This window comes from Hemibagrus wyckioides, linkage group LG11, assembly GCF_019097595.1.
Source record: "Hemibagrus wyckioides isolate EC202008001 linkage group LG11, SWU_Hwy_1.0, whole genome shotgun sequence".
Classification (NCBI taxonomy): domain Eukaryota; kingdom Metazoa; phylum Chordata; class Actinopteri; order Siluriformes; family Bagridae; genus Hemibagrus; species Hemibagrus wyckioides.
Genome location: NC_080720.1, coordinates 2,367,453 through 2,383,333, shown reverse-complemented (window position 1 = coordinate 2,383,333; position 15,881 = coordinate 2,367,453). Strand labels below are relative to the sequence as shown.

The following is a 15,881-nucleotide window of genomic DNA, read 5'->3' as shown; positions in this document are numbered from 1 at the left end:
GCTTTTGGCGCTTGCACAGTGTTTCATTTATAAAAACATTTGCTAATCTGCTTAACATTCCTGTTTTTCCTCACTAGTCCGTGTTTAATTAGATGAATCTAAACGACCCCCTGTTAAGAGGCCAGTTTAGGTGTTGAAAAATATGAATTTCGTAAATATAAATTATTTATTTATTTGTTTTAAATCTGATATTTTTTTTCTTTATATGTACTCAGACTATGTTGGTTACATAAATACAAATTGTTATATTAATACATTTTTTTAAGTAATCAAATCTGTATTTTGTTCATACGGTTGTTTTTAAAAACAATTTAAAAAAATAAATATATTAATTAGAATGGTCTGTGGAATTACAAAAATTATTAATAATTAAAGAATTATTTATTTAATCATTATTTATATATAGACTATTTTTTATTTATTCCTTTGTAATAATTCTAGAATTATCTAGAATTACATTGTCTCCAAGATTTAAAAAATTGTGCATGACTTTAGATGTCGGTGCTGAAGCTTCATGTGTCTCTCTTTATTTTATTTTTTAAAGAGTACATTGCAGGAGGTTATTGGTTGGGGGTTACTGGGATGGAAAGTCTACGCTAATCTGAACGGACCAATCCAGTGCAAAGCTTTATCCAACCTAGGTGTGACCCAAATCGTGTGCTCGGAGAAAGGCTTTCTGCTGCTGTCCATCTCTGGTGCTGTCTACACTCAGAACTATAAAAGCACCACACTAGTGAGTGTCCCATCACACTGCTGAGTAGAGCTTAGCATTTCATATGACTGAAGTACTGTCTGATAACTATCGTGTGTGTGTGTTTTAGGCCCCTATGCTTCTTCATGGCCTTGCGTCCAGGAAGATAGTGAAGCTTGCTGCTCATCCTGAAGGTCAACATTACCTCGCTCTCTCATCCAACGGAGAGGTTTTCTCCTGGGGATGTGGAGACGGAGGACGTCTCGGACACGGAGACACCACGTAAGAACTCCTCTTTTAAAACAATTTATTAAAGAAACATACAAACTACGGGTAGAAATGAAAGTTAGGAGGGGCAAACTGGAGAAATATAATGACAAGAACACACCTTACCATAATGTCATGAGTACCTGTTAATGTAATGGCACATTCACATAGACTAAGAATGTTACTATAGTGATAGCTTAGCGGTTAAGGCATCGGACTACTTATCGGAAGGTTGCGTGTTGAAATCCCAGGTCCATCAAGCTGCAACTGCTGGGCCCCTGAGCAAGGCCCTTAATCCCTAATTGCTCAGTTGTATAAAAAATGAAATTGTCATTCGCTCTGGATAATGGCGTCTGCTAAATGCCAGAAATGTAACTGTAATGACCTGAATGGAGATTACTGTAATGACACACATGCACATGGACGAATACTGTTACTACAATGACAAGAATAAACTAACTAATCTAACTGTAACGACATGAATACATAACGTGATGACAAATATACATGGACTGACCTTGTTACTGTAATGCTGTAAGACATGCTAATGTTCCATTTCATGTACATTTTCATAATTACATTGGTTCATAATGACATGAATAAACATGACGTAATGACACACATGCACAACATTAGAACACAACGCATTATAATATCATGAATGCGTGTTAATGCAATGACAGAAATGCACATGGACTAGAACACTGATACTATAATGACATGGAACACATTACCGTGATGACATGAATACTGATCACCATAATGGCACAAATGCACGATTGTAATGACGTTAATACACGATGACGTACTGACGCAAATGTACATGGACTAAGATTGTTACAGTAATGACATGAATGTTTGATTACCACAGTAAATCAAAAATGCACACAAAATAACATTATTGTGGCAAGATTGTCGATCTTTCGGCTGCTCCCTACTTGTGAGGGGTTGCCACAGCGGTCCAACTGGTCCTCACAACACCTTGGCACAGGTTTTACGCCGGATGCCCTTCCTGTCACAATCCTCTCATTTGTATCCAGGCTTGGGCCCGGCACTGCATCCAGTGGCTGGGGTTTGGGCGCTGGCTGGGAATCAAACCCAGGCCTTCCGCATGGTAGGCGAGAAACCTACCACTGAGCCACCAGTGCCCTAGGGTTGCTCTTAGTGTTATTCTAACCTTATGGCAAGAATGCATTACTATGACACGAATACAGATTACCATAATGACACGGACACACACAAAACAGATGTTACCGTATTGACATGAAACACATGACGCTTTACAAACATGCTCTCTTAAACTTTTCACCTTTTGTTTTTTTAAAAACAAATCTCGTGTGTGTGTGTGTTATGAATGTGCTAAGATCTCCTGCATGCTCATCAGGCTGTTAAATGGTTCATAGTTTTTTCATTAACTGTGCTGTAAATCTTTCTGAATGTCCATAATAAATACTGGTGTTTCATCGGAAGCAGCAGGCTGAGAGCCAGGGTATGATGATGGAGATTATTACATGTATGTGTAAGGATGCTCTGTAGTCTAAACAGGGGTTAGACACATCTGGCTTTTGGACACACTGTAGACCATAGCAACAATTAGATAAAAAATAGAAAAACAGAAACACCAACAAGGACATCATGACCCAAATGATCAGGCACGCTTACATCACGAGTGAGCAAGAGCAAACGCATCCTTCATCGTGTATCTAATCATGGAGAAATATGTTTTTGTTATTATTGTAGTGTTATGTGTAGAATTAGGATTGCTGCTTTTGTGTACTGCTTTCGAATCCTCTATACGCAGCTCTTAATGATGTTCCTTAATCATTTGACACAAAAATAATAATAATAATAAATCACAACACTTCCTACTGGGCTGGAGTGCTTTTTTTTTTTTTTTTTTAATTAAATATGTGAATTGAAATATTAAAAACTTGAGTTGTTGAAAAAACGTCTCTACCTTGAAAATATTAGGTACTAAGAGGAACGGGGGAAAAAACTTTCCTTGAAAACCTTTCATTGATTGTTGATCATTTTAGATAATTATTATTGATTATAGTTGATTGTTTTTTTTACCCCCCCCCCATTTAATTTATTTTATTATGTTTTTTTTATATTTTATTTTATTGTTTTTTTTTGTATTTTTTATATATATATATATATATATATATATATATATATATATATATATATATATAATTTTAACAACACCTGTAATTCTTATTGGAATTAATGGACAGCATGAGCGCTGCTCTAGGGTTTTGTTGGTAAGGGTAATTTTAATATTTTTATTGAATTGGGGTAATTCAATAAACATATAAAAATTAAAAACTGAATTTTTGAGATCATACAAACATGAATTCTGACTCTTGGTTAATGGTGTATGTTTTGGTTCTGCAGGTATTTGGAAGAACCGACGATGATCGCTGCGTTCTCTGGGAAGCAGCCCGGGAAGCACGTGGTGCACATCGCCTGTGGCAGTACCTATAGTGCCGCCATCACCGCAGACGGAGCTCTGTACACGTGGGGCAGAGGGAACTATGGCCGACTGGGACACGGTAAAGTCTCTCTCATGATGTGAAACTCTTAACATAACGCTCAGGTTTATCCTGACCTCTCAGAATTAACCGTGTGTGTGTGTGTGTGTGTGTGTGTGTGTGTGTGTGTGTGTGTGTGTGTGTGTGTGTGTGTGTGTGTGTGTGTGTGTGTGTGTGTGTGTGTGTGTGTGTGTGTGTGTGTGTGTGTGTGTGTGTGTGTGTGTGTGTGTGTGTGTGTGTGTGTGTGTGTGTGTGTGTGTTGCAGGCTCTAGTGAGGACCAGACCACGCCCATGCTGGTGACTGCTCTGAAGGGGCTAAAGGTCCTTGATGTGGCCTGTGGCAGTGGAGACGCACAGACGCTTGCAGTCACAGAGAACGGTATGAACCAATAAATAGAATTCTTTTTCTTTTTTTCTTTTTTTTCTTTTTAAATTTTGAATGTGCTAAGATTATTTATAAATAACTATTTATATACAATATTATATTCAGTTATATATTGTATTCATATTGTAATGTTTAGATTATTTAAAAATAATTTTCAATTCTTTGATTAAAAAATCAATACTTTTATATTTATTAATGCATTTGTATTTGTTAAATATATTTTATTGTATTACATTTATTTTAATTATTTGATTGATTAATTAATCAGTAGACCTTTTATCTATGTGAATGGTAACTTTTTTTTAATTTGTTTGCCGTGATGGTATTACTTCTTGATATTTAATAAAATATAAATTTGTTTAATTAACCTTTTTTGCAATTACTTTACGTTACTTGATTGTATTTATCTATTTTATTTCATTATATTTAATTTAAATTCATGTATTTATTTATGTCATACTTGACCAGGTTTGTATACCAATGTTTAATTTTTATCCTCTCTCTCTCTCTCTCTCTCTCTCTCTCTCTCTCTCTCTCTCTCTCTCTCTCCCCCTCTGCAGGTCAGGTCTGGTCTTGGGGTGACGGAGATTACGGGAAGCTGGGTCGGGGAGGCAGTGACGGCTGTAAGAGCCCGAAGCTGGTGGAGAAGCTGCAGGATCTGGACATAGTGAAGGTGTGCTGTGGAAGTCAGTTCTCGGTGGCTCTCACTAAAGACGGACAGGTTTACACCTGGGGGAAAGGAGACAACCAGAGACTGGGTCACGGCACAGACGAACATGTCCGCTACCCAAAACTGCTGGACAGTCTGCAAGGTCAGGCTTTACCCAAAGCTCGTATTTTCTATACACATACATATAAGATAAATGGTAAAGCTGATAATGTGTGTGTGTTGTGCTCTCCTCAGGTAAAAAGGTGGTGGATATAGCCGTGGGCTCCACACACTGCCTGGCACTCACTGAGGATGGTGAGGTGCACAGCTGGGGCAGTAACGATAAACTCCAGCACTTTGACACGCTTTTCTCTAACAAGAAGCAGCCTAAAGCTCTACCAGGACTCAACTCCAAACACATTGTGGGCATTGCCTGTGGTCCAGCACAGGTACTGGTCCTCAAATATTCAGATCTCCTCTGGAAAGCTGACATGATGCTGTATCTGATCAGAATGTTATTGTTTGACTAGTGTAGAACAATTTAATGAAACTTATTTTAATTTTGCATTTAATAAAGAATCAGAATGTGTTGAAAAATAGAAACAGCCTCAGAATTATGCTGAGTCGAGATGCATGTCCGATCCAGCTCTCCTGTCTCGGGTTTAACAGAGTTTTGCGTGGTCGTCGTGCTCTGAGTGGTCAGTGGGCTTGCGTGTGCCCTTCGTGGTGGATGTTTGCCCGATGACATTCGAGCAGCTGGACCTGCTGCTGCGTCAGATCAGCGAGGGGATGGACGGCAGCTCAGACTGGCCTCCATCTCAGGAGAAGGAGTGTATGGTGGTGTCCACTCTCAATCTGCTCCGACTGCAGGTGTGTACTGTTAACCTAGTGGTTTTATGTGGTCATTTAGTTGTGTACAGCTGGTTAAATGCCCTCTTTTTGTCTTTGTGCAGCTTCACTCTGCTATCAGTAATCAGGTGGACCCTGAGGAGCTGGGGCTGGGCCTGGGCAGCAGTCTGCTTAACAGCCTCAAGCAGACGGTGGTGACGCTGGCCAGCAACGCCGGGGTGTTGAACACGGTGCAGGCGGCCGCTCAGGCCGTGCTCCAGAGTGGCTGGTCAGTGCTATTACCTACTGCTGAGGAACGAGCCAGAGCCTTGTCTTCACTGCTACCCAACGCAGGTCAGTCTCAGGACCTGGTCAACCTCCCCACCACACACTCCCTCAGAATGTGTAGTGTATAAGTATTACATCAGTCATGACAAATTCATGTGTCTGAGTGTGTGTTTCAGCATCCAGCCACGAGATGAGTGTGAGTCCAGGCCGAAGGTTTATGATTGACCTGCTGGTCAGCAGTTTGATGGCAGACGGAGGGTTGGAGTCTGCTCTGAACGCCGCCATCACAGCTGAGATTCAGGTGTGTGTGTGTGTGTGTGTGTGTGTGTGTGAGAACGTGAGGGAGAGACGGCTTCAGCATCTCGGCAGTCTGAACCCACAACTGACAACATGGAGTAATGGACAGATTTAGAGTTTGATGGTCATTTATTTGCTTTATTCTGATCAGCAGGACTGATGTTAATGTTATGTTTAAATAGATGTATATATTGTGTGTGTATATATACCCAAATGTTTACAATGAGCTGTGTTCGCTCAGGACATCGAGGCTAAGAAGGAGGCACAGAAGGAGAAGGAGATTGATGAGCAGGAGGCCAACGCCTCCACCCTGCACCGCTGTCGCACCACCCTCGATAAAGACCTCATCAACACCGGCATCTACGAGTCGGCCAGTAAGCAGAGTTTACCTCTGGTCCAGCTGGTGCAGCAGCTACTCAGGTACACCCCTACACACCTGTGCCATTCACACCCGGAGCTGATCAGGTAAGGCTTTCACGCTCTCTTCTCATCTCTTTGATGCAGGAACATGGCGTCACAGACGATAGCACGACTGAAGGATGTGGCTCGACGTATTTCACACTGTCAGGACGCAGAGCAGGTGAGTAAAGAGCGCTCTGCTTCGCTAGACCTGCTGCTGCGCTTCCAGAGACTTCTCATCTGTAAACTGTATGTGGGAGTGAATGGCACCACCGGAGTCGGAGATTACAGTGAGTGTTGGAGCACACACACATACACACACACACACACACACACGTGTCATTATTTGTTTTTTAATCAGAGCTGCTTGTTTCCTGCAATTTCCCCCAGGATCAATAAAGTTTCTTACTATTTCTCTCTCTCTCTCTCTCTCTCTCTCTCTCTCTCTCTCTCTCTCTCTCTCTCTCTCTCTCTCTCAGCTCTGACCCAGTCTGAGATATTGGGAGTGGGCTCTCTCTTGAAGAAGTACATTGCATTGCTGTGCACACACATCGGAGACATCCTCCCCGTGGCCACCAGCATCGCCTTCAACAGTCACCGTCACTTCGCAGAAGTGTCCCATGTCATCGAGGGAGATCTTACAGGTGAGGGAGGATCTCATAATCTCACCACAGCATACTTTCTTCTGGGGGTTTATTCCTGAGGTCTGAGTAGTTGGTACACTGAATGACTGCAGTGTGTGTGTGTGTGTGTGTGTTGCTCGGTCACTCCTGCTGCAGGTGTCCTTCTCCCTGAGTTGGTGGTGTCCATCATTCTGCTGCTGACTCTGGATTCAGGTCTGATGCAGGACACCGGCTCCATCCCTCTGTTGGCTGGACTGCTCGAGCATCTGGACCGCTTTAACCACCTCGCGCCCGGCCATGAGCGAGACGACAACGAAGACCTGGCCTGGCCTGGCCTCATGGGTACGCCGAGATGCTCCAGTGCAACTCCTTCAGGAATAACGAGACTGATCTGTAAACGTTTTCAATGCGTCTTTGTTCACAGGGTCGTTCTTCACAGGACCGAGCACGAAGAACAACGAAGAGGTGTCGCTGATACGCAAAGCCGACCTGGAGAACCATAACAAAGACGGCGGATTCTGGACCGTTATCGATGGGAAAGTCTACGATATCAAAGACTTCCAAGCACAGTCTCTTACTGGGAACACCATTCTTGGTATGAAAAATTCAGGAACGCTCCCCTGTTGTAAATCAGCATGGATTTCATTTGCATACTGGAGTCTGATTGGCTCTTGGATTTGGTGATGTCAACACAAAGATTGATTTTCTAATGAAATCCCATACTCCTTTTAGGAATTGGTCAAAATCACTTTCTAAAAACATATTTATGGTTAAATCCACATGGATATCATGATTTAATATTTTTTTAATTGGCTCATACCTCATTCGTTGCATGATTGTTGTCTTTTCTTCTCCTGTGTAGCTCAGTTTGCTGGTGAGGATCCTGTGGTGGCTTTGGAAGCTGCCCTACAGTTTGAGGACACGCGAGAGTCCATGCAGGCCTTCTGTGTCGGCCAGTACATGGAGGTAAAGTCCAGTCATGTCCAGATTTATTTATTTATTTAGAGTGGTGTAAAACATGACTTGACTCCTCCTTCCTGCATCTAGCCCAACCAGGAGACGGTGACGACCCCGGACCTGAGCAGCCTGTCATCCCCTCTGATGGACACGGAGAGGAACCTTGGCTTACTCCTGGGGCTTCACGCTTCTTACCTGGCCCTGAGCACGCCTCTGTCACGCATGGAGATAGAATGTGCCAGTGAGTTTTTGTGGCGTCTCCAGGCCCAGTTTCTTTCATGTGGGTGTGGTTCTGAATAAGCAGGACTCATTAGGTTTGATGTTTGTGTTTCAGAATGGCTTCAGTCATCCATCTTCTGCGGAGGTCTTCAGACCAGTCAGATCCACTATAACTATAACGAGGAGAAGGACGAGGACCACTGCAGCTCTCCAGGGACCACGACACCTGATAAAGCCAAGCTGTACTCCCGCAGAATCACACTCAGTGACCACGCCCAGCCTTTCCTGCAGGCCATCGTTGACAACACTACACAGGACCACACTGTGAAGGTACACACACACACACACACACACCTAGGAATGGCACCTGGTTGGATGTCCCCATTTTTGAGTAAATGTTGTGAATTATTTTTTAGTGTACTCATAAGGTAGAGAAAACAGAATAATGTCCCCTTGAGGTAGATGAAACATGGTGGCGTCTTCTAAGGTGCCCTCGAGGTAGATGAAACGTGGTGGCGTCTTCTGAGGTGCCCTCGAGGCAGATGAAACGTGGTTGGGCCTTCTAAGGTGCCCTCGAGGTAGATGAAACGTGGTGGCGTCTTCTAAGGTGCCCTTGAGGTAGATGAAACGTGGTGGCGTCTTCTAAGGTGCCCTCGAGGTAGATGACGTGTTGGTGCCCTTTAGGCTGTTTCTACAATAGAAAAACATGATGTTTTCTCTGTATTGCCCTTACTATTGATGCAATAAAGTGCTGTCTAGGCTTCCCCCTAGGGTAGAGCATATGTAATGAAGTGCCCTCTTGGTGGTTCTTCCAATAAATAGATCACTCTACTTCCACAACTAACAACTAATCCTGACCAAAAAGTGCTATAGTTAACTTCATACCTTTTAGAGCGGAGTTAAACTTTGTGCACTTGTTAACTTCTCCTGTTTGTACTTCAGGACTTTTTATGCCAAATCGAGCGCTGCTGTAAGCAGTATCACCTCATCACTCCCATCACCTTTCCACCGGAACACCCTGTGGAGGAAGTGGGTCGCCTCCTACTCTGCTGCCTTCTCAAACACCAGGACCTTGGTAACCTAGCAACCACATCAGACGCACACACAAAGCCGTTGTTGTACGTGCTGCTCATTGTTTTTTTTGTTGTTTTTTTTTAATCTGATGATTGTTCCTGTTTGTGCCAAAGGTCACGTGGCCCTCTCACTCGTCAATCAATGTGCCTTGGCTGTGGACCAGGGGAAGCAGAGGTCCCTCCCTAAATCTGTGATTGATGTCTGTCGGATGGTCTACCAGGCCAAATGCTCGTTAATCAAAGTAAGGTTTTATTTTATAATTAAGATCATTCATTAGTTCATTAATAAGTTAATTAGTTCACACCTCTTTAGTGGTGAGTTAGTTCAGTGGTGAGTTTTCTCTTCCTGTTCTAAAGGATCATCAGGAAATGTTCATAAAAAAAAAGCATAAACCTCACAGTAAACAGTACTGACAAGGAATAAACAATAAACAGAACTGAATGGGAGTAAAAAGGAGTAAAGTGTAATACATGGTAATAAACAGGTGTAAATAGTAACGAAGTTCAGTAAACTGCAGTAAAAAGCAGTAATCAGTTAGGAATGGCAGTAAACAGCAATAAATCAGAAATTCAGTAATAAACAGCAGAAAACGGTAATAAATAGTGAACAACTATAGTACAAAAACAGTACAGTCTAATAAACTAAAAGCATTCATTCGTAATAAGCTGTAATAAACAGGAACTTGTAATAACTAGCGGTGTTGTGTAATAAACAGCGGTCTGGTGATACAGTGTAATAAATGGCAGGGAAGTGATATGAAGCAGCATAAACAGCAGCAATGTGTAAAAAGGCAGTAAGGTGAAATAAATGGCAGTAAAGTGAAATTAAGTGAAGTAAGCAGCGCTGTTGTCTAATAAACAGCAGTAAGGTGTAATAAAGTGTAATAAATGGCAGTAGCATGAAATGAAGTGTAAACAACAGTAATGTATAATACAGTGTAGTAAAGTGTAGTGATGTGTAAAAAGCAGCCATATTGTATAATAAACAGCAGTAATGTGTAATAGACAGGGTTGAACATGTGTATACTGCACTTTGTGTTTCCCCCTAATCATTTCTGAGCCTGTGTTTTACCCCCTCACCTCAGACCCATCAGGAGCAGGGCCGCTCGTATAAGGAGGTGTGTGCTCCGGTCATCGAGAGGCTGCGTTTCCTCTTCAATGAGCTGAGGCCAGCTGTGAGTAACGACCTGTCCATCGTGTGCAAGCTAAAGCTGTTGAGCTCACAGCCTCGCTGGAAGATGATCACTCGGAAACTGATCAGAGAACGCAGGAAGAAGAGAGGTGAGCGCTAACGTGTACAGTCATATGACAGAGGCTTAAATAAACACTGCTGCACTTGAAGTGTTAATTATCATCTCTCTACAGTGCCTAAGAAATCAGAGTCTGCGGACGTAGAGGAGTGTAAACAGGAGAGAGAAGGGACCAATGAGGAGGAGCCTCCGCTTCCTGTCAATCCCACACCTGTGGACAAGAAACAAACGGTCAAATTGCCCAAGGTGATCCTCCCATTCACTGCCAGTCATGTTCCTCTGAGCGTTTTCCCCAGATGACCAGTGTTTGATCTGTTCTCTCTGTAATCATATAGATAAGTGCTCATAGCTTTACCTCATACATTCCTCTGTTTCAGGATAAGTGGCAGCCTCTGCTGAACACGGTGGTGAACGTTCAGAAGTACCGCTGGCTGAAGCACAGTGTCCACGGCTCCTGCTCTCAGTCCAGCCTCATGGGCACCATCGTGGAGTTCGCTCTCAAGGAGGAGCCTCTCGACGTGGAGAAGATGAGGAAGTGCCTTCTCAAGCAGGTACAGAGAGAGTTGGAATAAACTTCCAACATTTCTGTATATCTTATTAATGTTTATGTTAATGCACTCGGATTAAGGTCATGGTTTCCATAGTAACTGCTCGTACACAGGAACTTGTATGGCTGACTGATATACAAATTATTAAAGGAAACATTTATCCACAGAACGTCTCGAGCTGGCTCGATTAACCAAATCATTATGGTTGGCATTTTTCACAGGTTTAGGATGATGATGATGATGATGATGATGATAATAATAATAATAATAATAAACAATGCTCTGATACTGACAAGGTGGTGAATATGTGGACTTTGGGGGCATTTCCCAATTTGCATATTCACATGATGGGCGGAGTTTAGATCACGTAAATGAGTCACAACTGTGACCCACGTGATGAATCTTGTGTCCACAGCTGGAGAGGGCAGAGGTGAGGCTGGAGGGGATCGACACCATGCTGAAGCTAGCATCCAAAACCTTCCTGCTGCCCTCTGTACAGTACGCCATGCTGAGCGGGTGGCAGAGGGTCGTCCCGGAGGGTCATGACGTTGGGTAAATATTCAGGTCTTTGCGTGTTATGTTCTTCTTTTCGTCGATTCTGATTGGTCAGAAGGTGTTGACTATATTTTCAATAACAGCAGCGTTGAATGTTTTATGAGGTTTTGTGAGGCTTTCTGTAAGGACATGATTATTTTATTCCAGACTACTCATCCTTTACACATGAATATTCCTCCAGTTGGAGTGGGTTCCGTAGATGTGATGTTTACTTTGAATGTGTTTCTGTTCTAGAGAGCCTCTGAGTGACTGTCTGAAGGACGTGGATCTCATTCCTCCCTTCAACCGCATGCTTCTGGAGGTGACCTTCGGGAAGCTGTACACGTGGGCCATCCAGAACATCCGCAACATCCTGCTGGAGGCCAGCGTCAGATTTAAAGAACTGGGTACGTCATCACGTAAAAACGTCTTGTTAAAGACCGGTACAGCTCACTGACCATTAGAAATCTGACGTGATCTGTTTCTGGTGTGCAGGAGTGCAGCCTGTTCCTCTGCAGAACATCACCAACGAGAACCCAGCAGGTCCCAGCCTGGGCACCATTCCTCAGGCACGGTTCCTCCTGGCCATGCTGCACATGCTGACTCTGAAACACGGAGCCAACAGTCTGAGCCTGCTGCTGAACTCAGGAACCCTGGCTCTCACTCAGAGCGTTCTCCGCCTCATCGGTCAGTGGAACTTTAATTTACTCTTCAGTTCTAATCGCTAAACAGCACGCTTTGGATGCAGGAACCTTTTCAGGAACTTAGCAGGAAAACCCAAATAAAACATTTAATAATATCTAATGTAGATGTCTACACTTCCACTTTGTACACTTGTGTGGCATATTTCTTTAGTGCAACCCTTAGACAAGGTTCTAGGTAAATATTTTCGCATGACTTGTTTTAGGAATAATATTTAATTCCTGCTTTGGGATCTTTCAGGGGTGGAGCTTACAGTACAGAATGTACTGATTGGTCACACACACGACACATTTTTGAGAACTTGCTAAATTTAGATAAAGTCCTTTTGGAATGAGCTGTTTCTTCTCCTACACAGGCCCCAGTTCAGACAGCAACGAGGAGGAGCTGGCGTCGGGCGCTCATGGAGGATCAGCTACGGTGCTGGAGGAGTCGAGGAAGGAGACCGCCCCTGCCCCTCTCCCCGCCTCCGGCCCTGAACTCGCCGCCATGATGAAGATTGGCACCAGAGTGATGAGAGGACAGGACTGGAAGTGGGGTGATCAGGTATGTGATTAATGTTGAGCTGGAAAAATATTTTAAGTAGGTGTTTGATGGAGTACTGCATCACCTGGGTGTGTGTTCGGTTGCGCCGTAGGACGGCCCTCCTCCGGGTCTGGGCCGCGTGATCGGTGAACTCGGGGAAGACGGCTGGATCCGTGTGCAGTGGGACACTGGCAGCACAAACTCCTACAGGATGGGCAAAGAAGGCAAATACGATCTGAAGCTGGCCGAGCCTCCTCCTACCACGCAGCCGCCCACAGAGGACTCGGACACGGAGGACGACATCGGTGAGCGCTTCCTTTCACTTCCTGGTCTTGGTACACACCTAAGAACATAAGGGTGCTGCTCTGACTAGCAGTAAAACACCAGTCTTCCAATTATCTGAATCGGGAACGATTGACCATTGTGTAGGTGTTTTGAACTCGCCCCTATGAACTGACTCTTTGGAAGCTCCGCCCCCTCAGTTATTTTTCTTCTCACAGAGAATGTGTAGAGTTTATTTACATGAATTGAAATCCATCAGTGTGCTCTACTTGGCTAACAAGAGTACACTGACAAAGAACACACACACACACACATTCTTTCTTCAGTTTCTACCTTAGCCACATTATTTGTGAAACAACTAACATTTTTTATATATATATATATATAAATGTATTATGTATGTATGTGTATAAATCACCATCTTGTGCATGGTCCACAAACTGTTTCTCAGAAGGTGAGGTGATGGAGAAGAGCACTCACCCGACGGCCGTCATGCTGAGCAGCACAGTGAATGTTCTGAAAACTCTAGCGCTGTCCTCTGGGATCCATGCTGAGGTGATGCAGGTGGAAGCAGTCAGGACTCTGTGTGGTCTCCTGCGCATGTTGGTGGAGAGTGGAACCAACGACCAGACCGGTAACTTAACTCCCCGCTGAACTTCTAGATAAGCAGTCCACGCAGTTGTGTTGGTTTTCCTGATGTGTGTGTGTGTGTGTGTGTGTGTGTTAGGCTGCCCGTTACACAGGCTGGTGTCCCGTGAGCAGCATAGGAGCTGGTGCACTCTGGGGTTTATCCGCAGCATAGCTTTGATGCCGCAGATGTGCAGCACGCTGAGCTCCTCGGCCTGGATCACCCTGCTCATACGGATAGTTGAAGGACATCAATCGTTCACCGCCGTTACGCTACAGAGACAGGTTTATACACCACACTCTTAATTACTTTTATTTCTACCCAGACAAGCATCGCTAGGGTTGCTATGGTGATGTTACGATGTCTCAGATATCCAGTTCCTGGTCTGTGTTCTGACTAAATGATCCTCATCCTGTCTTCAGATCCTGGCTCTGCGCTTGCTGCAGGCGGTTCTGCCATCCTGGGATAAAACTGAGCGCTCTCAGGATATGAAGTTCCTTGTGGAGAAGTTGTTTGGCTTCCTGGGAAGCCTCCTGAGCACCTGCTCCTCAGACCTGCCCCTGCTCAGAGGTAGAGCACGCCTCACCACTTCCCTCACTCTTACACACTTGTGTAGAAATAGAAACAGAAGATGTTTAGGATGAGGAATGAATGTGGAAGGATTTGAGCTCGTTGATATGACCTGACCTGTTTCTCTTGACCTTTGGTTTGAATGACTGTGAATGACATTAGACAAATATATAGTTAGCATCTGTTATCTAGCATTCCTCAGAACCTCATACACACGCACGCATGCAAGCAAGTGATTTGTAAAAAGAAAATGTGCTAAACATTTTTTGATCCACAGAAGGTTCCCTGCGCAGGAGGAAGTCCCGCCCACAGGTGTCTTTGACAGCCACACACAGCAGCACGCTGGCCGAGGAGATCGTGGCCGTCCTGCGTACCCTGCACTCTCTCCACCAATGGAACGGCCTCATTAACGAATACATTAACTCCCAGCTCAGTGCGATCGGAGACGTGATGGCGGGACGAGTGTCCGAAGTGGTAGGATCACGTCATAGTTTTAATTTTTTTAAAAAAATGACAAACCCAGTACCTGTTGACTGAAGTCTTGTTGTGTAACAGGTCCTGCTGGAGGAGTATTTACCCAGCGCAGACGCCCCGGTGGTGGGTAGCCTGATGGCCGTGCTGGCCGTGATCGGCGGGATCGATGGACGGCTGCGATTAGGGGGTCAGGTGGTCCATGAGGAGTACGGAGAAGGCACAGTCACGCGCATCACACCCAAAGGACGCATCACGGTCCAGTTTTATGAAATGAGGACATGCCGAGTGTGTCTGCTGAGCCAGCTTAAACCGGTACCCAGTCTTTTAGTCTTTTATTTCAGCTTAGGTCACGTTTCAGTCAATAAAATATAAGCTAGCTTTTTAATTAATTCGTTACAATTTCTGTTCAATATAACTTTTTCACTCCTTACGATTTGGTTTTAATTTTTAATTCATTTTATTTTTTATATATTTTCATTTAGCTTTAGTTTAGACACAGCACCAATCTTAAATCTGATTGGTCAGCAGTTTGTGCCATCTTTTCTTATTGGCTCTCATTCCTTGTTCTCGTTCACTCTCTGTATTCCCTCTGCAGGTTATTTGTTTTTATTTAAAAATATTTAAATACTATTAAAAACATCAATACATCCAGACAAATGATTCATATCTAAATACCTAAATGAGTTCTCTATCTTAATTAGAAAAAATGTCTACATTTTATAATTATTTAATAAAAATTGAAACACTTTAAAACTTTTTTTTTTTTTTTGAGAAAAAACAGAGTAGACTTATTCTAAGAATTTAATTTACAAAATATAAATTTTATTTTCTATAATTGTTTTAAATATTATATATTGTGTATTTTTTTTTATTGTTCAAGTTATATATATTTTTAATATAGTGTGTGTGTGTGTGTGTAATGTTGTTTTTATATATATATATATATATATAATGTGTGTGTGTGTATATATGAAATATTGATATTTTATGTATTGTACATATTTTATTATAAAAAAGTGTTTTATTTTATTTATTTTAAAGTGGCTAAGTAAGGTATTAATTTATTTGGAAGAAAGAAAAAAAATAAACAGAACAGTTAGGGGCATCATCTGTGATATGGTCATTAATCACGTTACCATGGTGATGAATTAAAGTGAAGCG

At 43.0% G+C, this 15,881-nt stretch overlaps 1 protein-coding gene across 5 annotated transcripts in view; it reads left to right on the top strand.

Moving 5' to 3' along the window:
* herc2 (HECT and RLD domain containing E3 ubiquitin protein ligase 2) overlaps positions 1-15,881 on the top strand; it is a 55,321-nt gene that overhangs the window by 12,833 nt on the left and 26,607 nt on the right. For all 5 annotated transcript variants that reach the window (XM_058402424.1, XM_058402426.1, XM_058402425.1 and 2 more), the window contains exons 11-42: positions 545-733; positions 822-973; positions 3,356-3,513; positions 3,758-3,871; positions 4,438-4,689; positions 4,782-4,975; positions 5,196-5,396; positions 5,480-5,708; positions 5,819-5,943; positions 6,181-6,359; positions 6,444-6,628; positions 6,818-6,982; positions 7,118-7,303; positions 7,386-7,556; positions 7,824-7,927; positions 8,009-8,159; positions 8,253-8,467; positions 9,080-9,212; positions 9,325-9,452; positions 10,296-10,491; positions 10,576-10,706; positions 10,838-11,011; positions 11,424-11,560; positions 11,798-11,949; positions 12,038-12,229; positions 12,600-12,787; positions 12,879-13,071; positions 13,500-13,682; positions 13,776-13,960; positions 14,099-14,246; positions 14,524-14,720; positions 14,802-15,032. In XM_058402424.1, the coding sequence (XP_058258407.1) occupies positions 545-733; positions 822-973; positions 3,356-3,513; positions 3,758-3,871; positions 4,438-4,689; positions 4,782-4,975; positions 5,196-5,396; positions 5,480-5,708; positions 5,819-5,943; positions 6,181-6,359; positions 6,444-6,628; positions 6,818-6,982; positions 7,118-7,303; positions 7,386-7,556; positions 7,824-7,927; positions 8,009-8,159; positions 8,253-8,467; positions 9,080-9,212; positions 9,325-9,452; positions 10,296-10,491; positions 10,576-10,706; positions 10,838-11,011; positions 11,424-11,560; positions 11,798-11,949; positions 12,038-12,229; positions 12,600-12,787; positions 12,879-13,071; positions 13,500-13,682; positions 13,776-13,960; positions 14,099-14,246; positions 14,524-14,720; positions 14,802-15,032 (5,538 nt within the window). The remainder of the gene's footprint in view (positions 1-544; positions 734-821; positions 974-3,355; positions 3,514-3,757; positions 3,872-4,437; positions 4,690-4,781; positions 4,976-5,195; positions 5,397-5,479; positions 5,709-5,818; positions 5,944-6,180; positions 6,360-6,443; positions 6,629-6,817; positions 6,983-7,117; positions 7,304-7,385; positions 7,557-7,823; positions 7,928-8,008; positions 8,160-8,252; positions 8,468-9,079; positions 9,213-9,324; positions 9,453-10,295; positions 10,492-10,575; positions 10,707-10,837; positions 11,012-11,423; positions 11,561-11,797; positions 11,950-12,037; positions 12,230-12,599; positions 12,788-12,878; positions 13,072-13,499; positions 13,683-13,775; positions 13,961-14,098; positions 14,247-14,523; positions 14,721-14,801; positions 15,033-15,881) is intronic.